This window comes from Calidris pugnax, unplaced genomic scaffold (assembly GCF_001431845.1).
Source record: "Calidris pugnax isolate Ruff unplaced genomic scaffold, ASM143184v1 scaffold127, whole genome shotgun sequence".
Lineage (NCBI taxonomy): Eukaryota > Metazoa > Chordata > Aves > Charadriiformes > Scolopacidae > Calidris > Calidris pugnax.
Window position 1 is genome coordinate 1,715,148 of NW_015090883.1, and position 26,221 is coordinate 1,741,368.

A 26,221-nucleotide genomic window follows, 5' to 3' on the forward strand; every position below is an offset into this window, starting at 1 on the left:
CCCTTTTTTTTTTTTTTTTTTTTTTTTTTTAACCCTTATACAATCCTAATGATGAGGTGCGAGCTCTACTAACACTTCTTTGCTTCTGACTCATTCTGTAGATAGGCAGATGGCCTGGTTTGTGAAGGACTCGCCTTACACACAGTCACTTCACTTGTTTTTGTGTTTTGCTTGGAGATCTATTGTGACTGTTTCCTCTTCCCAGTTTTTGTTGGCATCTGCAAATATTTTATGCTGGCTTGGGCAGATGGTTATAAAAGCTTTATCTGAGAGAGGATAATTCTGAAGATAATTAAGTTTCCCGGTTAATGTCTGCATAAGCTAATATGTAAATAGATTCCATCAAAATTTAAATTGTCAGTTGCTCTTCTTTTGTTGATAAATAAATCTATATTCTGTTATTTTAACACACAAAGTGCCTGTGTTTGAATAAAATTTATTTTTTTGGTGTGTCTTACTGATTTCTGATGATCAACAAGACCAAAGTTGATTCATACCTTGTACTTAGAACTAATTTCTTGTTTGAAAAAGTATACACAGTCTTTAGATATCTGTTACCTTGATCTGACTGTTTTGGCTCTGTTGAGTATTAGATTATATATAGCAAGTTTATTCATTAGCAGCTTGCCTAATTACGTCTGGGGTTTTTTGGCTATTATGTGATGCATAGTGTTAACTGCACGTTAAGCTTCTTGCTAACCGTGGAGGTGCTTCGAGGTTGAATCTTGGTGACCTCGTAGTGATTCATCTGGCAGTAATGACAACCTCATAGCAAAAATGCCTCTGTAACAGCAAAAGGGCTGCTGCTGAGGGATGCAAATGCATCTTAACATGGAGCGTTTTCCAGTTCCGACTACTGCGGGTCTGGATCTCAGAATTCCACACTTTTGTCTTTATTTCAGTTTCTGAGGTACAAATGATAACTGGTGGGATAGTCTTCTGCAGCATCAGTCTATTTTCATATGGTAGTGATTGTTTCCTCTCATGTTTCCCACAGCATTTCATGCTTCTGAATTTCTACATGCTGCCTTCTGTTTAGCTAGTACTTCGTAGCTCTTTGTCATCTTTGGCTGTGCAAAGTTTTGGCTTCCAGGCCTTCTGGAATGGGATCAGCAGCTTTGAGATCTTGAAAAGTTTTCTCAGTTCAGATGGTTTTCTCCTTAATGGTAATATTGTAGAGAATGAACATTTGCCACCTTATCTTAGTTGTGATCCTAGAGTTTGAAGTAACATGAGCCACGTTTTCTCTTCTTTGATGTGAGTTCAGAAATGTGTGCATGTTTTATTTTTTCTCTACATTGTGTTTTGGCCTAAGAAAAATATAGGTAGTTCTTGAGATGATCAGCTCTTTAATCTCCATTTTAAGTTTGTAAGATAGTCCCCTGTCCTGATTAAATGGTATTCTTGTTCAGGGACCTGACAATTACTACTTGGTCATCTGTCAGATTTCAGGGACCATGGAATATTATTGACTTCCCTTCGCAAATAGTTCTCAGTTCCTGTAACCAGTTATATGTAGCAGAAAACCAGTATAAAGTCGTAAATGCATTTTCCTCAGTGTCAAACAAGCAATAGTTGTGTGGTTTCTGTTATGTGGTGGTTTTGTGGGTTTTTTGTTGTGTGTTTCCCCCCCCTCCCCCCTGAAGGAATGTGCTAGTTTTGCTTAATTTCAAGGAAAACCACCCACTCTTCACTCTGTGTAAGGGATAAACTCAAGTTTGTGTTCATATAACTTTGAAAACATCATCTGTTCTTTGTTGCTGTGACTTAAAAAAGTAGATCTGTTCGGGGAGTGGAGATGGGCCGTTCTCTGAAGTAACAGGTTAGAATCAAGTTGGTCTTGGTACCAGGCCTTGGATGCATAATACTTTGAAATATTACAGACTGTCTTCTCTCCTGTTCTCCTTCTTGCTTTCTCTGTTCTGCTTTAAATTGCCTGAGGTTTGTTGTTCTGCTCAATAAAAGAGAAGAGCTGGTCTCACATTGCAGAGAACAGCAGAGACAAGTCACAGCTTTCAGGCAGAGCTTGTCTTTGAAGGTTGCTTGATCTGGCTCAGTAGAGGGAAGCTCTGGTTTCATCTATCTGCTTCAAAACCTATAAGGAGTAGAGTCCAGAAACAGAGGACACAGCACATTTTAACTTGAAATCAACCACTGTTGAAATACTATTTCTTAAGGTCATAAAAGTACAATTAAAAGCAAATAGAGTACCAGCTTGCACAGTACTTCGTTCACTTTGGTCATCTCAAAGTTCAGGTATAGTGCAGGCAACAGTCATGTCTCTTATGTCATCTGGAGATCCTCCATCAAGCAGAAAGACGACGTTGTGGTTCCCAGAGTTAAACAGACTGTCCTATTTCCTGGGGTGCAAGAATGACAGTACTGATCTCCACGTACCCTGCATGCAGAGATTTGTCTTTCAGCAGGAATATTCCTAGATATTTCCTTTCTTTTTACTTTCAGAGGTGGTAATTGCAATCAATGCCACTACTTCCTCTGTTTTTATGGGTGCCGTGATGTCCTGGCCTTTCCCTTTAGTTTTCGCTTTTGGATTGATCTGTTGAGGGCAACAGTGAGATACTCTCCTTATCATGGTGATCCAGTGCCAATTACTTTGGACTAGTGCAGAAAATCTGTAAATGGAAGCTTGTCCTAATTGGGCACCTATGCAGTTAGCTTGTCTCCTAGAAGGTGCCCTCAGCTTATTGCTTTTTTTTCATTGTGTAGCACTGTCCTTTATACCGCTGTGTCACTGAAATGTTATGATGCTAATTGCTAGAGATAACTGCTGGCTGGGTGCTAGAGCATTCATCCTCTCCCATTCTTGACAGATAGTTGTCTTCATGCAGGTAGCACAGGCAGTTGTTGAGTCAGGTTCTGATACCAGTCCCAGCATGGTGAGGTCTGTGGGGTGGGAGAAGCCTTTTGGTGTCCTGTCAATAGTGGTAGTAGTAATGGCTGCCTTGTTGTGACCCTTTAAAGCCTCTCAAACTTGGAACAGTTGCCTTGTAACTGTGGAAAGCGTTGCTTGTGAAAGGTCCTCCAGCAGTGGGTCTTTGGGTTTCTGGATTGACTGGTCAATAGAATGACTGATTTTGGGGGATTTGTACTCCTGAAAGCAAGTTGAAGGAAATGTCGGTGTAACAACTGTCGTGCTGAAGAAACTGTACCTCAGCTAGGACATGGAGAAGTGCTGTGCCTGGTTTCAGCAGGTGAAGACAAAGAAGTGCTCCAGCAGTGTCACTGGAAAGAATGTGGCACAGACATGTTCAGCTTGCTTTTCTCGGGGTATGACCTCAGAGGTGGACTGAGTCTGGCTGCTGGAGCCAGCCACTGCCAGCTGTGGGAACACTGGGAGAAGCCCTTTCTGGGAATTGTTAGTCTCTTCTTGCAGCTTTGAAGATCTAGTTTGGCATTTTGTTTATTAAGGATAATTCTACTTCTTGCTTTATAGGGAGTAATTCTGAGAGAGAGTGTGTATGTCTCAAGTGACCTGTCATACCTCTACCCCAACACCTTTTAGCTATCTGATCTTGTGGGATGGCTCTTTTCCTCAGTATAATACAAAAAGAATGAGGTAGGATTTATTTTCTGGTGATCACATGCTTATTTGTGATGTAGTTTTCCCCTTTCACTATGAAAATAATGTTACAATAACCTTAAAGATGTTTAAGTATGTATTTATATATTTCTTTTTAGGATGAGGCAATTAAACTTCCTAAATGGAAGTAAAAATGGGATTAAGTGGATAGTGCAAAATTACAGCTCACGCTGAAAGAAGTACATAACAATTCAAACTAGGAATCACTCAGTGTTTTACTGTGTAACTTCATAAAGTTACTGAATGTGGAATGCAAGTTAAATTGAATTTATGGCACAGTTTAGATTAATGGGTTGAGTTTAGGACTCGGTCTCATTTTAGGACTATAGCCAACAGTACAAATCTTCAGTGTGTTGAGGCAGCATTTCTGTATTTCACTGTCTTCCTATTCAGTTCCAAGAATACAGCAGGATTAAATGACTACTCTACTTTCTAGAAGGGTGTTTAATTGAAAAGCCTTCTGCTGACAGCTCTTAATGGATGTGAGATGGTAAAACCTTTCTGGAGTGTTCCATAATGGAAGATCCAAATCACTGGATTTCTCAGCAAAAAATTTCTGAATTCACCACTTGCTTAGCTAGTATCTGGAGAATTTCTGTGTCCTGAATCTCATCGGTGACATCTGCTGCTTTCTTAAAACTGTGGATACTCTAGGTCTGGTCTCTGTAGGATAGTCCCTGAGTCGTGCTGTCCTGGCAGGAAAGACACTGTTTTGAAACTGTATACGTTGAGTATCATTCTTAGCACTTGTTAAGAAGAGTAATATGTAATATTAGGTTGCTTCACGACAGACTGCTATCTGGTGGTGACAGGACTTAGAGTAATTCTGTAGACACTCACTCGGACTGGCCTTTCCTGCTCTTACTCCTGCCTTGGCACTTGGGTATATCTTCCTTACTCCTGGCTTCAGCAACGACTGTGATGGAGCACCAGTATTTGTCCTATTTGCAGTGAAAATAGTACAGCAAGTATCACTTCAACATGTGGTGCATACTGCCTTGTTGATTTATTAATTATTCTGATGCTGTCTTGTCTAGTACATGTAATTAAAATGGAACTGAGCACATAAGTAATATTTTTCTAACAATAATTTCACTGTGCTGTGTTTTGGGGGAGGTTTGTCTTTTTTTTTTTCCCCTGTTATATGTAGTATTAGAATAGCTTGTAGATTGTTCAGATTTGCAAAAATTATTGTCATGTGTACTTCTGTTTGTATGGGGAAAAAAATCCTGAAAGCTCTTTTAGACTTTCTCATCTCTCAGTAATTTCAAGTGGCCTCTCTGCACTTACTCCAAGATTGATTAATCCCTCATAAAGTTGAACAATAGGAATAGAAAATAATATTTTAGATGAGATTTCATCAGTGACTTGCATGAGAGCACTAATGTTACACTCTCCCAACTAGATGTATTTTGTGTATGTGTACAGATTCCTAGGATTGTTGGAGTAAGTCAAGGATTTTTTTTCATGTATATAGTGTTTGGATTTTTTTTATACTTGTTCGTCCATTGCAGAGACATGTCTTTTCCAAGCTTCATATTTTTGAATTGTTGAGTTACTGCAGTTCTGTGAATGGAGATAAACTATACATATCAATAATTAATTCAGGAAACACGCTGTCTTGATAAAGTTTCTTAGAAATATGAAACCAAATGAGAATTTCTGTTGCTTGGAGTAAGTTAATTTCAGCATCTCTTATCAAAGAGTTTTTCCTCTTTTAGTTAAGAGATCCCTCCAAGTGTTCAAGGCCAGGTTGGATGGGGCTTTGAACAACCTGGTCTGGTGGGAGGTGTCCCTGCCCATGGCAGGGGGTGGGACTCAGTGGTCATTAAGGTCCCTTCCAACCCAACCCATTCTATGATTCTGTGGTTTGTATTTGAAATCTGTGGTGCTGCTACTGAAAGTTTCTTGCGCATCTTTCCTAAGGATTTTTTGTGAATATTTTTGTTAGTGTGGTTTGTTTTTTGTTTTTTGTTTTTTTTAGTTTTTTTTAACTAGCCTTTAGATATACAGTTTTGCTTGAGGTTGCTCTTTGAGAGACATTCTTTTTAACAGCCACGCCAGCTTCTGGTTTGTATTTGAAATCTGTGGTGCTGCTACTGAAAGTTTCTTGCGCATCTTTCCTAAGGATTTTTTGTGAATATTTTTGTTAGTGTGGTTTTTTTTTGTTTTTTGTTTTTTTTAGTTTTTTTTAACTAGCCTTTAGATATACAGTTTTGCTTGAGGTTGCTCTTTGAGAGACATTCTTTTTAACAGCCACGCCAGCTTCCCAGCTTCTGCAGCTTGATGCTGCTTGCTTAATTGTTCTAGTAAAACTGTTCATGCAGCTGTGGATCAGGGAACTTGGTTAAGAATAATCAAACTCAGGTACTTTTTTGCCTTACTGCTTTTGACCTGGATCATTTTGATGAGCAGCTTTGCCGAATGGCCTGCAGTCATATTGATGCAAATGGATGGATAGTATTATGATAGGAATTAAAGATGGAAAAAATGAGAAATGCTTAAGGCTTTTTACAGTTTATAAGAGAAAAAAATCCCACAAAGCAAAAGCTTTACTTTCCTGCTTAGAAAAATGTCTGTTTGACAAAACAAATCCTCAGTGGTATAGATTTGTATAAATGTAGGACCCTCCTCCTCCCCAACAAATGAAACAACTTTGTAGCAGCTTAGATTTTTAGACTTGCTGGTTATGCGGACTCAAGGTCTTTCCTACTTCTTGGTAGTGGAGAGTCTTTATAGGTTTAGTAATGCTACATTAAATGCATCAATAGTTACTGGAGCTCTGCTTATGTCATCCATAACCATATAATCCAAGAACATGAAAGTATTCAGGGTGCGAGGGGGTTTCCTGATTGCTGTCTATAACTATGTGATTAGAGATACAGATACGGTGGAACTAGACTCTCTCCACAGGTGCCTGGTGATGGGATGAAAAATGGTGTATACAAGCTAGACGGGCTTCAGTTATTGTTCTGTGATTTTATACCTCTGAGAAATCAATGGCAGCAAGAAAATTGCTCTCCCTTGCCTTTCAAATTAAAAGAGAACAGTATGCAACTGGAACGCCCTTTTAGTGTTGCCTATTTCATTCATCTGCTAGCTCGTGTTTACTGAAGCTGTAGTAAAATGTCAGGATGACGTTTTGGTGTACTACGTGTCTGACATGAATTTTTTCTTTCCTTCAGCAAATTTGACAGGCCACGCAGAGAAAGTTGGCATTGAAAACTTTGAACTCCTGAAAGTTCTCGGAACAGGGGGTAAGATGCACTATTTTTCTAAACTGAATGTTGGAGCATTACTTTTAAGTATACTTTTTTTTCCTAGCTGACGTCTTGGTAGTTGGAATGTTCTTTAGGAAGATGTATCACTTTTATATTGCATAGCTTAATTTCTTTAACTTTTTTTTCTCACAAATATTATCCGAAATTAGAGGCCACATGTTCTAGTTTACAGTACTTTTGAAGATGCATTTGAAAAAAAAAAGTAAAATAAATGGCTTCAGATTTGTAATGACTTAATACAGTTTATCAAAAAGTTAAGGCATGATCTTGATAATTTCATTACATTTTCAGACTGTTTTCCTGAATTTCTCAAAAAAACCAGTAATGTTAGAACATTATTGAATAGGATGCTCTGCTCTTTAACTACATGTTTTAGAGTTGGCATTGGCTCTACTAGTCTTTTTGTGTCCTGTTCAAATCCCAGTAATTTTTAAGATGGAAAATGTTCATTGTTGTATTGTGGATTTGAGCACAATGACTGTAACCAATAAAAAAAGCTTTGTTTTTGCCTTTGTTAAAGGGATACACACAAAGGTCAGTACACAGACCAAAAGTAATAGCTTTTATACTTCTTAATGTGTTTCCACATTTTTTTGTCAGTGTTAGCATCAGATGCAGTGTTGAGTAGATTGGGATAATCCTCAAGGTGGACTATCATCAAGGTCTGTAGAAAGTATAAGTTATGATATTAAATTTTGGATGTTATCAGCTGTTAATGGTTAGCAGTGAGGCTGTACTTGCATGAGCTGATGTATCACTGAAAAGAGCAAAGGTTTTTGTTTTTTCCCAATTAGGTATTGTACAAATTCTTTCATAAATTCATTAAATCACCTGAGAGTATATTTTTCTGTTTCTGAAGTAATTATCTTAAAATTTAAATTTAACAGGCCTAACAGTTCAACCCTTGCTGTTAAATTTTAGTAGTTAGTGGTAGAGGCAAGGAAGCTTTAATATTCATAGATACATGTTGCATATTCATAAGTAGAAGCAGCTATGCGGTTTTGAAGTGGTCAGTAGTGGTCTGAATGGGGATGACAAAAATTAAATTACTTATTACGCATTTATGTCAGGATGTCTTTCTCTCCTGCTGATGGAAACATTGGCTGGATTTTAATTTTAATTATACGTATGTCTGTGTGTATGAAAACCAGTCCCATACCTGAATTTTTTCTTTTTTCCTTACCGCTCTCATTAGTCTGAGATCACCTTAATATTACAACTGTTGCCTTTGGAATACAAAGTAGTTTTGGTGGTTTCATAAGTGTCAGTCTTCAAGTTCAGACTAGTGGTAGCCCAACCTCCTCCTGATGTCTTTAGTCCATACCTCTGAAATGCCCCTTTTGTGGCTGTTAAACTGTTGTCTGTCATTCATTGCTGCCTTCTATGTCCTCTTTTCTTCATGAACAGATCAGTCAGATTTCTCTTGATGTGGGATACTCTTAATTATAGTGGGTGGTCCTTAGTCTCATAGTCCAAAAGCTCTATCCTATTCACTCAGGTGAACAGGAGAATTTTTGAGTGGCCCCTTTCAGAAAAGGCTACTTCAGTGGGTTGACAGTGGGACTGACAGTGTGTGTATGTGTGAAGAAAAAGCAAAAAAGCTGAGGAAGCCTGGCTCTCTGTCTTCCTCCTGCTCCAGTAGTCATATTGCTCCAGAAACTTCTTCTGACTCAGTAGACTTCTGACTATTTCAAGAACTGACTAAACGTTCCCTACAAGCTTTATGCACCCAAGGACACGTTGGGTATCCTCAATTGGCATTCGTAGGAAGAGTAGTATTGGGTTTTGTTGAGGAAATGCTAGTTGCACTTTTTAAAATATGTAACTTCAGTCGTAGTCTGAGGCTCTTGCTTTGGAAATCTAGATCATCAGGGCAGGCTAGAAGCTTTGATCAGTCTTCAGTGTATCACAGCTAAGACTAGTGTGCTAGGTATATCAGAGGTTGTTGCTTGCCAATTACTGGACAGCATTAAATGCAAACATCAGAATGGAGCTGGTTCTGTTTGCTTTTGGGAAAGTGACCATCTGTGACTTGTCAGTGTTGGCACGTTCTACTGTGAAATAAGTTTTTGTGAGTATTGGACCCACTGTTGCAGAACCACAGACAACTTGTTCAAATTGTCTCTGGTGCTGTTAGTTTAATGACATACAAACCCCTTTGTAAAAAGTTAGTTTTTAGGAAGTTCTAGAACTGCCTTGTCCGTAGCAAGAATTATTGTGTAAGTTCTCCATCCTAAGTATGGAAAACCAACTGAAATGTCGTAGACCTCACAGTATCTGTTGCATGTGAAAAGTCTGGATCTATATATTCAGTTATCTATCTATCCTACTGACTGTGTGTTTTTCTTGTGCACTGCATCTTTGCTTTTTTTCCCCACAACTTCCATAGCAGAAAGATTATTTTTTTAAAAACTTCATAAGACTCTAACCCCCTTTATGCATGGAAATTTAGCTACATGATCTTAACTCTGTGTCATGAGTTGTGGGGTCCTGTTCAGGCCTGCGGCTTCTTGTTGTCATGCTTGAATTGAGGTTTGGAGGAGTGAGTATGACTACTCTGACTTCTCAGCTCTTTGTACCAGAATACATGTTTACTTGGGGGAATGAGAAGAAGCATAAAGAAAACAGTCTATAATCACAATAACGTAAGTCAGAAATATTTGGATTAGCAGCCTATTATTGCAGACTTGTCTTAAATGATACTGTACAAGCATAAGGCCTCATTTAGAACTTGTACTGTCTTGTACAGACCTAGTCATCTGCATTTCAGTTGTCGTCCTCAGGCTTGCTCTCACAAAAAAAATTAGGAAAAAGTTCAGAAGGTACTTGCATGCCTTCTGTATTCATAGAATCATAGAAGAGTTGGGTTGGAAGGGAAGCCCAGTCATCTAGTCCAGCCTCCCCTGCAGTGAGCAGGGAAATCTTCAACTAGATCAGGTTGCTCAAAGCCTTGTCCAACCTGACCTGGAATGTTTCCAGGTGTGGCACATCAGCTGGGTCGTCAGCCCTGTCACCTTCTTAGAGGAACATCCCTTAATTCATTTGAGGTGTTTCACTGCTTCAGGAGCCCCTGTCTCATCTCTGTATGACTTGCAGTGTGCCGCAGAGTAACCAGCACTTCTCGGAGCAACAGGCTGCAAGATGTGGGGAAGATAGTTGAATCTGACAGATATATTCATATGAAGGGAAGAAAATGGGTAGGATGAATGTCAGATTTAAATAATCAGCTCAAAATAATGTTACACCAGTATAATAAAGTTCAATCTAAGAGGTCTGGAGGTATTCTGATAAAGTTAAGACTCTGAAATTAGGTTAGATCTTTCAAAGCATACTGAGGAAAAGAGAAAATATTCTCCTCTCATAAAAGGAGAAGAACAAACGGGGGTTACTGTGCTCAGGAGAGTGAGCCACGATTAGGGAGTGTCTAAAAATAATTCCAAACTCCAATAATATTTTCCTTCGGTTACTGGTGAGGGCAGCTGTGGTGGATACCGAATGGCAGGTGGGACGGCCAATTGGAGACTGGGTTTGGAATAAGGAAATTACTTTTCTGTACAAAGAGCAGACTGAAAAGGGGGGGGACCGTGTTCAATCTAAGAACCTAGACCCTGGGTAAATTTGTCCCATTCATCCATCAGAGAATTCTTTAAGAATCTGGATGTTAAATTGGAGATCAATAGTAAAGATTTTTTTTCACTGGAGGTAATGTCAGAGGTGTTTCAGTATAACTGGAAATAAAAGCAACTGCAATCCTATATTTAACAAGGAAAGAAAGAAGTAAGATGATGATCCAGGCAGCTGTTCGTTAATTGTTCTGCCTTCAGCAGTATGTAGTGCCTTCAAATCAATTTTGAAGAAAATAATTTACTTTAACTTTTGTAAGAATTAAAAATGAATGGCATGCATATGTAGTGGTAGATTGTCTTACCTATAAAAGCCTTCTTTTAAAAATTTACTTTCTTTAAAAAAGAAATGCCTGTTTCCTCTTATAACATTTACTTTTTTAAAAAATCTAAAGGTAAAAAAGCAAAATGTAGATAGAAAGTGCATTTTTAAGATGCAGCTTACACTCTACTGTCAATTTCTGCCTTTCTAATTTATTATCTCTTATTCATTTAATGGCACAGGGAACTTGTTCTTAGGGAAATAATAATGTTGAAAAAAGTCCGTTAAAGGTTCTTCTCTACCTCATATTGAAGGAAAGATGACAGAGGATGTCTCTGACAGTTGGTGGTGAACAATGAAAATTGAAAATACTAGTTCATAATTCTGTTGTTTGATTTTTAAAGTTTTTGCTTGGCTTTTTTTCTCTTTTTCTGTTTTTAGCTTCTAGAGATATTTGCCTTTTTGACTTCACCACTTCCCATACTTTAATTCATATGGACAGATACCTGGTCAGTGAGAGTTCTCCTTCCAAATTCTTTAGGAAGATTAAATCTGAAGGCTGTTTTAGCAATAAAAAGTGCAGTGGAAAGAGTTTGTAAGGTATATATCATGCAAGAATACAGTGAAATTTATTCAGATAATTAAATATTTTGTACCTCTGAGCTTTTTCCTATTGTTGTCTCATGATTATTCTTACACTGACAGTAAAAAAAGAAATTAGTTTAAGAAAGAGGCATAGCTTATGGTAACACTTTAAAACTTGCTTTAAAACTGTCTGTGTACAAATGTCAAGTTTGGATGGATTTAGAAGTCCACATAAACCATCCTGTGTGCTATAAACAATAAGGATTGCTTGTCTTTTTCTCTGTAAGAATCAGCTGGCAGGATGTGCTTGCATTTATACAGAAAGAATAAAGAAGCAAAGAATACTTTGTATTTTAAATTTGTGGTCTTTCAGCAAGTGTGTACTTTAGAATATTCTAATGACTTGCTGAATTGTTACTTATGATCATGTGTGTTACTGTGAATGTGTGTTCATGAAAAAGGCAGCATGAAAGGAAAGTTTTAAGCCCATTACTTTTTTCTGCCTCACAACTTAACTGGAAATTCAGTATAAATTGCTGGTATGAAATCTCTTAACTCAGCTAACAGGCCCGATATCCCTATCAATCTGCAACTAATAATTGCTTTGAATTTTTATTTCTTCTAATGAACTGCAAGGTCAGTCTAACATGGTTTGTGTGTGTGTGTATATATATATATATTTATAGTATGTATTCTATAGTCTTTTAGTTCTTCCATCATTTAAAATATTAATAAGATTATCAGGTAAGGGTATTTTCACAATTGGCTTTTGTGCCTTCTTGCTGCCACTCAAATGAATTGCTTTTGCAGTGTTGTCTTTTAAGTCGATTTCTCGTGATGGTATAAAAGATTCTGGTGTTGACTATATCATGAGTCATTTGATTAAAATAGCGCTACTTAAGATTTACCCTCATCAAAACTGCTGAGAATCCTCATCATTCTGTCAGTCCTTTTCAGATTTCTGAAGTAACAATTTGTACCACGGTAAAGCTCTATGTTGCAAATCCTTTTATGATAGTATAGTTTTGAGAGATTTCCTCACAGCTGTTACACTTCCCAGATAATTTTCTCCTGTGCTGTATGTAAAGCTGTAGTGGGTGCTGGTAATATACTGCTAGTATTCTGCCGCTTAAGTTGTGGTATTCTGTTTTTATAAAGCAAAGATACGGGTAGCAAAGTGTTAAAATCTAGGGGCTTCTATTTATTTTAGCTTAGCGTAGCTTAATGTTCTCCAACATTTCTGGTAAAACTACTGTTTCCCAGGAACTTAAGGAAGCTTCTGTGTAATGCTCCAGGCTGGGCTTTTCAGAGGGGCCCAAGGAAGTTCAGCATCAAGCTCCAGCAGAAAGTTGGTGAAAACTGGGGCTGCTACCATACGCAGTTGGGAAATGGCAGCTAAGGCCATTCTCTCTCTGGTTTTGTTCCATGTTAGTAGAATGCAGAAGTGTTGTCTACATTTTCTAAGAAGTAGCTCCTTAAAAAGATGTAAATGCTACTTTTGGAAGCCTTTTTTTTTTTTTTTTTTTTTTATATGAAGAACTGCAGTGGCTGAAAAGGGAAAGCTCACCTGATAAACAGAAATTCAAAACGTCACCAGCTTCTTCATCAGTTTTTGAGAAAAAAATATTTACACCCCAGCTGAACGAAGCTGCTTTGCAGCCGAACCCTGGCAAAACTGCAACAACGGAGAAGGTTTTGTGTCTGCTTTTTAATGATTGTATCCTAATTACAGTAAAATTTCACCCCTTCCCAATGCTGGCTGGGAGAATCATTGTAAAATGCGGGGTCCTGCAAATTAGCAAGCAAGCGAACAATAAAATCCCCCCCAAGGTTTTTTTTTTTTTTTTTTAAGCTAATGCTCTCAGTAGTAGGGGGTCTGTTTTTCAGATGCTAAAAAGAATTTAATGTCCAATATTGGGGAAAATAGGTGAATGACATTAAAATTTTGTATCTGCATAACAGAATTACTATGGTCACAATATTATGGTCTGTACAACCTTGATTCTGATCACTTGTGTTTGTACATCATTACAGAACTTATGGCCTATTCCTGTTTTACTAAAGTAGTTTTTTTTACATCTGTGGTTATCCATGTCTTGATGACGAGCTGGTTGCTCCTCAGTCCAACTTAGATATACTTGAGATCATAGAATGGTTAGAGTTGGAAGGTACCTTAAAGATCATGGAGGTCCAAGCCCCCTGCCATGACCAGGGACACCTCCCAGTAGACCAGGTTGCTCAAAGCCCCATCCAGCCTGGCCTTGAACACTTCTCATAACTGCAGTTAAAATTGGGGAATGTGAACTAATACTGAACATCTTGAAAAAGGTTGTACTGGGTATCCCACATTTGTCTTCCAAAATAGCAAGATGTGTTTACACTAACCTATTCTGCCTCTCTTTGCTGTTCTTGACAGATATGTTGTAAAAACTTATTTTATGAAAGCTCTTATTGAGAATAACGGGTTCTGGAAAGAAGGCAAAGGTGATTCCTTAGGGAGTCAGCTAAAGAACTGTTCGTTATATGAGCAGTATCACTTTTGTGTACTGAATGAACTTGTTGCAGGAAGAAAACCTACATATCATTTAATAATTTAAAACTCTCTGATTACCTGTCTGGAAAAAAACAGGAGGTATCTGGAGTTCCATGGAATTGCAGTTTTCTGTCTCATGATGAAGGAGACCCTGGAAGAACATGGAGAGGCGTAGAAGGATGGTGTCCTTAGTGAACTTGCGGCAGCCCTCAGCTGGGGTCAGCCTGAGCCAGAGAGTCTCTGCTGTGTTTTGCAACACTTGGTGTACTTTCCTCTCCCTTGAGTATTTGTATAATCTTTTTGAACTCATCTACATTTTTGACGTCTGCAACATAATGTAACAGTACTTCCACTGCTTCACTGCATATTTGTTTGTGTGTTTTGGGCAGTTCTTGATAACAAATGAAATCACTAGGTACATTAGGGTGATTTTTTTTTTTCTTAGAATCAATGCAAAACTGTTCTTTGTTTACTTCATACAGTTTTTGATTTTTAACTCTCTAGCATCTTCTTAAGTACTCTGCTTTTCAGGCTAACTGTAAAGTCTAAATGTGTTTACTTCCCTTCATAACTAGAAGAATTCTTTTATCTTTTTCTGTATTTTTTTAAATGCTCTCCTATACTTTTTTTTTTTCTGATGGGGGAGAGGGTATTTGGGGGCAAAAGAGGAGAGACTGAAATAGTGCGATTCATTCAAGATAAGAGCACACAAAGGTTTCATTCCACAGCTGAAGGGATTTCTGGTTTTGTGTTGAAGTCTTGGGGAACAGTACATTTGTGCCATTTTTCACTGTTTTCCTTGAAGTTCTAAGATTCTGTTTGCTTTTTGGATTCCCACTGATGTTTTCTCATAGGGTTGTCTGTGGTAACTTCGGGTATTTTATTTTTCTCAGTTACAACACTATGCACAATTACTATCATACTTCATGTGGATTACTTATTGGAAATTCATCTGCCATTATTTTTCAGCTACCTAATACTTTGATACAAAGGAGGAAATCATCAGCTTTTAAATTTGCTTTTAAATACTGAAACTCTGGTTGTTTTTCCCCACTCTTACTGTGGTTAGTCTTTAAGCTCATTTGGTTGAAATTTTGTTAAGAAAAGGTCAGTCTGAAGAGAAAAGATTTTAGCCTGAATGGTTACTGTTTGCCATAACAGTGAGTAATTGAAAATAGTAATGATTTCAGCCAGCCCTGTAGTATGACTAGGTGACTGTTATTTATTGTTTTTTTTTCTCCCCACTTTTTTAAGCCTATGGAAAAGTGTTCCTAGTAAGGAAAGTAAGCGGCCACGATGCTGGGAAGCTTTATGCCATGAAAGTCCTGAAGAAAGCAACGATAGTTCAAAAAGCCAAAACAACTGAGCACACAAGGACAGAACGTCAAGTGTTGGAGCACATCAGGCAATCACCATTTTTGGTCACGTTACATTATGCCTTTCAGACAGATACAAAGCTTCATCTCATTTTAGGTGAGTAGTTTTCAGGATTCAAGTTATATGTTAATGGGAAAAAAATAGTCTGCCTTTTTATCTCCTTAATGTTTTTTCATGTGGTCTTAAGTACTGTGTGTTTGGAAATTGCATGAGAGACCATAGGAAGTAAAATACTGTTAATCTTCGGCGGGGTCTGTGTTTCTGTGTTTGTGGTTTTCCTGTTTGAACTTCAGTGTGCTGCTCTGACTTGGGGGGGGATGGGGGAAGGAATATTATGCAGCAAAAAATGTATATGACTGTAAGTACCTAAACCAGAAAAATATTTTCTTGAACTTACCTAGAAGATAAAATTTTGATTTGGGCTTTTTAAACCGTTATTATATACTGCATTAGAAGTTTGTTGGTTTTTTTTAACAAATTTTCAGACAAAATGCTACCATGAATGAAAAAGTTCATAGTCTGCATGAATATGGGCATTAAAGTGATTCAGTTTTTTTTTTCCCCTGTGTGCTGCCTCTGTGTGTGTGGCACAGAGGTTACTGGTAAGGTGGGATGATGAAACATGACTTCGTTACTGGGATTAGTTGGTAGGAAAGAAGAAAAAAGTAAGGAAATATTTAAGCAGCAGAAAGCCTTCTAGTTCAAAGAGGCTGCACGTTTCACTCGAAGAACAAGTTCTATGTTGTCCTCAATGTGATCCGTGTTTTTGGAATGTTGTCCTCTGTCTGAGAGGATGGGGCTACCTGTTGCTGTGCTGACTGGTCAATGTGCCCTTTGAGCACCGAAACACTGCAAACTGAAAGATTGTATCAGACAGGCCTTTTTTCTGAATAAATGCAGTTTGTAACATGGGTGGTGCCAGTTAAAGATGGTGTTTTCATTTATTTCTGGTCAAATTCCTTTCAACATCGGGATCTACAAGTTGTTGGTATGGTTTTCTGCTGTAAAATGCTGATGAAAATGCTTGTATTGTGGATCAGTTTTTTGGTGATACCTCATTTTGGTAAGTTCTACCAGTAACTTTAGTAAATCTCCATTTATGAGTTGCTTGATAATGATCTGTGGTATAGCAAGCCTTGCTAGAACATCCTTCATTCCGCTTCTGTCCTTGCCATTTTGCTTTCCCTTTTGATGTGAAGAACCAGGTCTGTTTCTGTAGCCTTTGCCAGGCTGGCAGAAGGCTGATCAGGAACCTCCTTAGGGTTTCCAGCTCAGAGACAACTTCTGTGTGTGCATGTCTCTCTAGTCCCTGCTTTTCAGGACAGTGACATCTTAGGGAAAGACACTGAGATTAAAGAGTTCTATTCCTTTTGCTTTATTCCCCAATTTCATTGCCTTTGCAGAGTCCTGTCTTACTCAGGAAGTTGAAGGATTTTTCCTGATAATGAGGAACATTTACTTCAGGAGCTGGAAAAGAGTATTAAATTCAACTCTAAACCTTAACTGCTTCATGACACATTTGCTGCCAAAACTTTTTAACTATGAAACCATTTTATCTTGGAGTATTGAGATACTTGCATGTTTCAATTTTTGGGTGTTAAGAGGCAATCCAAAATCACACATTTCTGTGCTGAAAGAGTTTGTTCATAGGGCTTGATGCCACTTTAAAATTAGAACTATTTCTACCTTTCAGATTGGCAGCAAACTTTGGTGTATAAGATGTATTTGTAAGAAAACTACAAGCAATTTTTAAAGATTGCTTGCCTCGGGTATTTTAAGAGAACTGGAAAATGATTGATCAAGTAAATGCTTGGATGCAGAATACATTTTTATAGTGAATTTAAATGGTCCTTTAATTGAAGCCCAACTTTTGCAATTCCTTTTGGCTCATGACTTCCATTATTGAATCTTTATTAGCAGGCTGATTTAGACATAAAATTAATAATATTTTATTAATGTTATATGAATCTACACCACTGGCTATGAATTCTTAGAAGGTGTTCTATGTGTGTATCTCAGTTGCAGGTACTGCAGTGAGATAATACAGGTATCTGAGGAGCTCAAGCTTGAATGGAGTATTCACTAGATTCCTTTTGAAAATGAGTTGAAAATTGTAATAAGGATTCTTACAGATTTCTCTGACTAGGAAATTAAAGAAATGCATAAATACTGTCACAGGTGGGGAAAATGCTATAGATAAAGAAAAAGTTAAAATACGTTGGTAGCTTTGTGATTCCTTTATGTTAACCTTTAATAATTAAGTTTTCATATTTTATTTTTTGGCATTTAAGTTATTGATTAATAATTTGGAAAAAATTTGAAATATTAAATGAGACAAAATGTGAATACATATTATAAATATTGTAGTACCATTCTTTAAATCCAGCTATTTTTGGCTAGAATGCAGCTTAAGTCCCATTAGAAATTAGAAAAAAATCCCACCAACCAACAAACTGAAATGAAAAACCCTCACACTCGAGGTGGATGTAGTTACCTAAAAATAAATACATAGTAATGGAGAAATTCAGTGCTGTGAGGGTGGTGAGACACTGGAACGGGTTGCCAAGAGAAGCTGTGGCTGCCCCATCCCTGGAGGGGTTCAAGGCCAGGCTGGATGGGGCTTGGAGCAACCTGGTCTGGTGGGAGGTGTCCCTGCCCAGGGCAGGGGGTTGGAAATGGGTGATCTTCAAGGTCCCTTCCAACCCAGACCATTCCATGATTCTATGAAATTTAGGTGCCAAGGATAACTAGAAGGTCAGAAAAACCTCTTATATGAACGGAGAATTAAAAGCTTGGTGTTATATTCTTGTAAGAATCAAAGAGGAGGGAACCCAGCTCTGAAGGATGTTACGTAGCAGATAGAGCAGACTGGGCACACGCCTGCTCTAACACAATGATAAGGTGATGTTTAAAGCAAGAAGTTCAAAACTGATCTATAAGTAAGGGCTTTTTGTTTCAGTTTTTGCTTTCTCACAAAGTCTATGCGAATCCATCATCAGAATATCAGTTTGGGCCAGAAAGGTCCTATTTTCCTTCTTTTTTAGCAGAAAAAGGGAATAATTAGAGGAGGTTTAAGAATTTCTTTTAATTGCTTTTTTGTAAGAGCAAAAATCTCTTCTATCTAATGTGGCCTAAAGCTACTTTATAATATATTCACCTGGGTTTCACACCCTCCCTCACGAAAAAAACCCAACTGTTTGTTGCCAGTTTTTTATGTCTCACTATGTAAATCTTTGTAAATCAGTTCTTTGATTTAGTTTTGGAGTTTGTGTTAGGCTTCTGAATTCTTGGGGAAGCCAGTCTCTCTGCCTTTGTTTTTCTTACCCAGCTGAACTCAGTGCGTGAGCAGCGTGTCGTTTCAGTTCCAAGAGTGTTTAGAACTGGAGCCTCAGTGCACTGTTTAATGCAGTTCTTTGTGCCGTCAGATTACAGAGCCGTATGAATTTGGTCTGGATCAAGTGCAGACATGCAGTAGCATTTCTGCCAGATTTCCAGAATACAGGGTTTGGAGTTGATCCTAGTTTTTAGATTGACTTCAAGCTATGATTGAAAGAGCGAAGTGTTGTATCCATGCGAGTACCAGTTATACAAAGCTTGTCATATGAGGTTAACCTACTAACACTTCACAAAATATTAAAATCTGTACTGTCAGATGGAGTTTATATTGAGGTAATAGATTTTTTTTTTTTTAGTTCCCTCTCTCTCCCCCTTACCTTGTTTCAGTGGTGCATTTGATTTAGCACCAGGAATCTGAAGGCTGGTTGTTTTATTGGGCTGTGATTAGTGCTATAACCTGAACAGAATTGGGCTTATTCCGCCACTCCTGTGGCAGCTTTGGTTTGTATCTGTCACAGTCCTTAGAGCCGTGCCTGGGAATTCAGTCCTTATCTTGTACTAATTTAGAAGTTCTGATTGGAAATATTTAAAAGAAAAATTGATATCTTTGTTTTCTACATGATAAGAATGATGAAGCTCTTTTTTTTTTTTTTAAGAAGGAAGCAATGGTAAAATGTGGGTTATTTATACTTTATCATAATTCTTTTTTCATATACTTACTTATCTAGATAAATACCCTTCCTCACATTGTTTGATTCCACTAATATTCCTTCCAAAACAGAGCTGGAGAACTAAAAAAACAGGAGAGAGGTCAGAATGTCTACAACTTGTATAGATGCTTCTCCCTTAAAGTATTAACTTATAATAGGATTGCACCTTTCTAATGGGTTTATGTGCTGTACCAATGAATCTGTAGAAACCACATTCAAGAAAATGTTGAGTAAGATGCTGTGGGATGTGTTCCTGGCTCTGTATATGTAAATCTCTAATACAATATGGGGCTGTGGGGCTGCAAATCAACAACTTCAATGTACCCTGTTAGCATCAACAGCTCTGCCTCCTAAATGTGTTTGTGTTGCAGTGGAGTGCTGCTGTAGTAATTACTTCCCCCCCCACCTCTGACTGTGGGGAAACCCTTTGTAATACCCTGCAAAGAATGGAAGTGTGGTTTCAGTGAGGGAATGTATGTCTAAGTAATCTCAACCAGTAAGTTTTACCATCACAGTTCCCCTTGCAAAGGGTAAAACTTAAAATTGCCCATAGTTGATTAATTCACCTGATACCTGTTCTTTTTAGTTGTCTTTACGTCAGTATGCCTTGTTGCTCTGAAGTATTTCGTAAGGGTGTACAAGTATTCTGTTTGTACATATCATTTGTACTCCTTTTCATATTTCTAAATAACTAAAAGACTTTTTTTTTGTAAGAAATACTCGTCTTTATAATTTATGGATATTTGAGGCTTATTTTATGGTTTTGCTGCTTATTTAAAAGTTGGTCGTGTTATTCTGTCAGTGCTCTGAAAAGGAAATTGAGTATTGTCCAACATGATGTAATATTACTGAATTAAATAGAGTAAGAGCATCTGATCCCAGAACTTATTTCATAATTTACAAAGTACCTATTAGTATTCCAATAAGACAATTAAGTTGTCAGAAAATGAAAATAAAGGTTCTTTGTTCTACTTTTTAGACTATATAAATGGAGGAGAACTGTTTACTCACCTTTCACACAGAGAGAGATTCTCAGAAAATGAGGTGCAAATTTATATTGGGGAAATCGTTTTGGCACTTGAACATCTCCACAAGGTAAAGTACCTTTATCCTATATTTTGTGGAACTACAAGTATATTCTTTTCTCATCATATGAAGTCAGTAAGGAGAACTATTTTTTTAGATTGTTTTAAATTCAAAGTAGCTTTATCTTGCAATGAGACATTAGAAATACTTCCCAATGAAGTGTCTATTCATGTGCACCAGATTAAGGCTACAAGTTTTTGTCTGCAGCATGAAGAGTGTTGTTACTGACAAATGATTGTTAATTTTTAGCAGCCTTTATGAAATGGGCTACGTCAGTAAAATGAATTTATAGTCAACATAAACACTGTTTGGGCTGCACTATTTTTCAATTGTCCTTTTTTCTGAAACAGTTAAACAGCAGAGTTCTGAAGTTTTGGCACAACTGTAGACATGAAAAGCGTTACAGTTTTCAGAGGTAGTAAGTAGATTTGTAGATTATCGCAAAGCATGTGTGTATGGTCTAGAACATATTACAGAAGCATCTGTTTTCGTTCTTAATGAAAGCTGGACTGAGTTTCACACTAGCAGCAAGTATTCAGTCGCATTAAGATTCAAAGGACATAGTATGTCTTCTAAATCTAAAGACATTAATACACACTGTAATTTCTGAGAATTTTTAAGCCGCTCAAAGTTATTTCTTCAAAGGCATTTTAAAATTGTCCTTTTTTGAGGTGCAACTTTCAGGTGTGAGGTTACCTCAATAATGGGAATTTTGTTGCCTTTGTATTTAAATGCATTCAATGTCTTCTTGATGTGGTTACACTGATTTGGAAATACTTCTTATTTTCTGTTTGCAGTTGGGGATTATATATCGGGATATAAAACTTGAGAATATTCTCCTCGATTCCGATGGCCATGTGGTGCTGACAGACTTTGGTCTGAGTAAGGAGTTTCTTACTGATGAGGTGAGTATTTGAATCTCCAGTAAGGAAGGACAGAATCCAGCAAGATCACAAAGTCAGATTCTGTCTCACTGAAATCATAAACACATTTGAGAGGGGAGAAAAACTGCCTTCTAGGCTCTTCATAGAACAAAATCTAGTAGGCTGCTTCGCTGGATTTTGGTTTTTTTCAGCTCATTAGTCTTTGGCCTGCCAGTGGTGTCAGACATTTTTGTCTGTTCTAGTTTTTCCTGCAATGCCTTTGTGCTCCCTCCTGCCCTTTATGTGATAAAGGAGAGATCCACATGAGTCTGAAAAGCCACTTACATTATCATTTTCAGATGCCTTTTTAAAAACGCTTGACTGTGCTAATACTTTGCAGTGACTAGGCAAATGGTATGCTATGACTCTTCTCTATGCTAATAGTAATTAATGTATTATTATCTTGTCTCTTTCGCACGTCTTTGTGTCACTTTTGATAAGCTTAATTGCAAGCTTTTTCGGATAAAAGCTTACCTCTTATTAAATATGTGCATAGTACCTAACATAGTGATCTCTGACTGTTGACGTTGGTTGTTAATTATTTGTAAGGTACAGTTGTACCTTCAAATATGCTTTTTAGATTTCAGGGAGACAAAATTGCACAGGACTTTATTTCTGAGATAATTTAAAGATGGCTATTTTTTGCCTTCTGCTTTAGGTATCAGAGGCATTGAAATCTAGGACTGCAGATCTAAAAGTCTTTGTGAAAAGCAGCAAAGGGATTTTCTAAAAATAGATAACTGGTAGTTTCCTCTAGAATATTTGCATTTCAAATGGAGTCTGGTAGGATTTGGGAGGTACCATTTTAAGAGATACAAAATATGACTTTCTGAGGCAGGAAAATAGTACAGATAATGTCAGTAAATTCATCTTAAATCATAGCATGAAACCAAGAGGAGGTTCAACTGGCACAACAAGGGATTAGCAGCAGATTGCCAGACCAGTGCAAGAGAGGAAGTACAGAGAGATGCAGTTTTCAGCAAGGAAAAAAAAATCAAAGGTATGGCTAAGGGAATGTAAGCTTCAAGTTGAGGGCAGCTGTGTTGGGCACAAGAGACAAAGTAAAGCACACGGAGTGCTATTACTGGAGATGGGAGAGAAAAGAGTGTTCCTCCAGCCTTTGAGGCAAAGCTGAATGGAGCTGAAGTCTTCCCTGTGATAAGAGTGTCATAATGAATCAGGGCCTTCTTTAAGTCTCAAACCAGATGATTTAGGAAATAGGCTTATTTATCATCTGTGCTGACCTTCAGGACAACATTTACAAGCAGGCATGGAAAGGGCAGGACTTGGTGAAGCATCAGAGATGCCTCTCGGCTTTTCTCACCCTCTGAATTGAATTCCTCTTTCTCCAGTCATTAAATAAATCAGTTCCTGCTTGGTCATCTAATGTGGGTTCCTCTGACTCTAATCCGTTCTGTTTTCAGTACATACCTCAGAACTATCTTCATTTTTCCATGTTTTTTTCCTCATATTCTCCTTCACATTTTAATATTTTTCTTCCCTGTCAAAAATGTTCAATGTTTCCTCTTTTGAGGCGAAAAAAAAGTAATTGTGATTGTATCGTTTGCTTTCAAAACCTTATAAAATTGTCTGCACTTGAGTACAGTCTTTGTGTGCCATTTAGGTTTAGCTGCTGAACCTAAATATGATTAGAAGGACCCATTTCCACATAGAAACTGACATTTCATACTGTATTTTCTGTGGACAATTCAGCTACTACTAGAACACTTAGAGTTTGTGTTACAAAAGATACTTAACTGACTTCTGAACCAGTGTACTTACAAGAGGTAGAATTTCCCGGTATAACTGTGTAGCTTTAGATCTGTTTTCATACTTATTGGGTAGCACTTTTAAATAAAATTACACAACTGCATAAGTCAGATAAAAGTAGCGTTTGCAGTTTAATAAGAGCAGTGCATTCTCCTTTCTCCTCCTTCCTTCAGGCTTCTTCCCTGGCCCACCCTGGTTCTTGCAAGGACTTTGCCATTAAAAAAGTGTATTTGCGCAAGTGGAATTTATTCTAGTAAACCCCCCTCTTTGGATTGTATTTTCTGAAACAAGATATATTTAGGTTATTGAGAATGTATAAAACTTACCAGCAATTATAAACAGGTACTATGTTTAGAGCTCTGATCAAAGAGGATTCTTTACCCTGCGTGTTTGAATTTCGGATGGTTTTGTAGAAGGATAGTTCCTAGGAAATACCATAGTTCAATGTTTTTATTATTCATGCTTTAATCTGATGGTTGTTAAGGATTTCCAGGTACCTGAGCAAGTGTAGAATCTAACAGAAGTTGGTTTATAATAAAAAGAATGTACTGTTTCTTGACATTTATAATAATTATAGCAGATTAATTGACTGTTAAACAATGAAGAGCTGGGAAGCTGCTTTTCCTAAGCACTGTTTGTGTGAAAGGAAGGAAATGCACGAGACTTTGAGGAAAACAGAAACCCATTAATGTTTGCCATGCAGCTACTGAAGCATGAGTGTAAAGAGTGTGTTGTCAAGGATCCTTTGTTTTACAATTATTATATGAAAGTGCTTACAATGTGCAAGAATTACAAATTCAAGCTGAAAGCAGTGCAGTTTTAAGAGCTCTAAAATTTTTCATACTACTATTTTGCTAAAACCAGAAATTTGTCTTGTACAAGTGAAATGGCAATCTGGTTTTGCCTTTTTTTATCTTTAAAATGAAATCCATGTGCTTGTATTTGCATGCAAAAAAGAGGAAATAATCTGACCAGAATAAAGTTGTTGAATAAAAATGAATTTTTACATGGGATAGGACAGTATCAAGAGGTATTTAGGTATGAAATGACTTCTTACATTCAAATTTTATTTAGTATGTCATGAAGACCTACATTTTGACTCGCCTAACCATAGAATGGGATTAAGAAAGAGATTAGAGGTTGAAATGAATAGTATCTCTTTAGTATTAATTTTTATGGCATTTGCATAATTAGCCTGTGATGAAGCTAAGGTTAGTCTTTCTGAATTTTAACTCTCAACTGAATTGCAAAGAAAATCAGGGTAAAAAAAAGACACTTTTTAGCCTTGTGCTTTCATGCATCTCAGTTGGGTTCCTGTCTAACTGGGATGTAGAATGCATTTGCACATGACACTAATATAAATTATTATTGGGTGCTTGGGGAATTGCTAGGACTGACAGACTTTGTATTGAAACTTCTACAACACAGTTTTGTTCATTGTGTAAGTGCAATCACTTCAGTCTTGCTGTTGGTTGTTTTTTTTCAAGAGTCTTGCATTTCATTTACCTTTTAAAAACAAAAAACCCTAAGTTGGTGGGGCTTTTTTTTGTCATCTTATTTCTTGTTGAAGTATCTTTGTCTTCTGAATTTGTGGTTTAGGAATATTCCTATCTTTTTATCTCATTAATAGCTCTGCTTGTATGTTGTAATTGCTTTGATTTGGTTAGTGTCAGTTTAACCTAGTCATCAGGTACGGTCTTCATTTTAATGATAATTCTTAAAATGCTACCTCATTTTTTAAATGTTTTTTTCCCCTCTCACATTTCCGTTAGTTCTGTAACTGCGCTAAAAATAATACTTTATTTTTTCTAAGATATAAAGATCTCCATATATACTAACCTGAACCCATAATTGAATTACTGTAGCAGTAATCTATTTTTTTGAAGCATAACAATTAACATTTTTATTGTTAATTAAATCTCATAAAGTACACTTTCTTCCAGAGTCTAGTGAAACGCTCGATTCTTCTGCATTGGTACACAGCTTCTGTACTAGCTTGTTTGTTTTGGAGTTTTTGTGTTTGCTTAATGAAGTTCAAAGAAAATTATGCAGTGAATACTGAACGTTGTCAGTCTTCAAACAATATAACTGAGAGCATACAAATGCCTTAGTAATAAATAATATAAGAGTAGATATTCTGTATGAGGAATTGTAACCTGAGTGTGTTGGATGGCTCTCTGTGTAATTCTGATGTGTAGGTGAATACTTCAGATACATGATTGTTTTCCCATCTGAAAATCTCTGGATCCGAGTTGCAGATTTAGTTATGACTGTCAGATGCTTTTCACTGTTGAGGAGTTGTTTGTTTTTGTTTATTAGCTGGTTGAGTGAACGGTTTGTTCTGCAAAGAAAATGACTATGTAATTTTAATAGGTTTTAAAGGAAATTTCATTAAAGGAAAAATGATGAAAAGGTGATTAGTCCACTATGGATTTTGGTAGATGAAGTAGGCAGAGATTTGTACACATACTTGGAGCAGTTTAAGGGTAGCCCAGAACAGAGGGAACTGACTACAATTTGACTCTTGTTTAAAACGCTGTATGAACTGTCATGTTACTTGAGTCAGCTGGTAGGTTAGCTGTGCACTTAACTTTACAAGATGCTTTATAATTGTCCAATTAATTGGATAATGTCTGATCATGGAAAATTTGATAGTGCACCATCTGAATGTGGAGCGTTCTCCAGCGAAGATGACTGGGAATAGCCCATACTGGGGATGACTGGTACTACATCTGCTTGTGTTTTAGTTTTGTTCAGTAATGTAGACATAGCACAGTTGTAAGGAGTAGATTTCCATTTCTGCAAAGAGGAAAAAGGAAGAAAGAGTAAAATGAATAGTGAAGTTAGTCCACAGAAGTTAACATTGGTTATGTATCCGTCTGGACAATTGCTCATTAGTTCCCTTATTTTGGAAAATGAAATTAAAGAATAGCAAAACCTTTTTGCTTTAATTGTTCTACTTCTGTGGTTGTTCTATGTGTCCTGAAATTGAATATTGAAAACATACTAAACACTCTTAAGGCACGTAACTGAACTGGACTCATTTAATAGCAAAACCAGGTCATTGGAGATCAGGTGACTGTGCCCAGGAGGTCTCCCTTTTTTGATGCTTATCGCAAAGATGATTGTGCTTT

The 26,221-nt window shown here is 37.2% G+C and overlaps 1 protein-coding gene across 1 annotated transcript in view; it reads left to right on the forward strand.

Moving 5' to 3' along the window:
• Window positions 1–26,221, forward strand: part of RPS6KA5 (ribosomal protein S6 kinase, 90kDa, polypeptide 5) — an 82,469-nt gene that overhangs the window by 19,125 nt on the left and 37,123 nt on the right. The window contains exons 3-6 of the mRNA XM_014947008.1: window positions 6,702–6,858; window positions 15,140–15,358; window positions 20,288–20,403; window positions 21,192–21,299. Coding sequence (XP_014802494.1) covers window positions 6,702–6,858; window positions 15,140–15,358; window positions 20,288–20,403; window positions 21,192–21,299 — 600 coding nt within the window. The remainder of the gene's footprint in view (window positions 1–6,701; window positions 6,859–15,139; window positions 15,359–20,287; window positions 20,404–21,191; window positions 21,300–26,221) is intronic.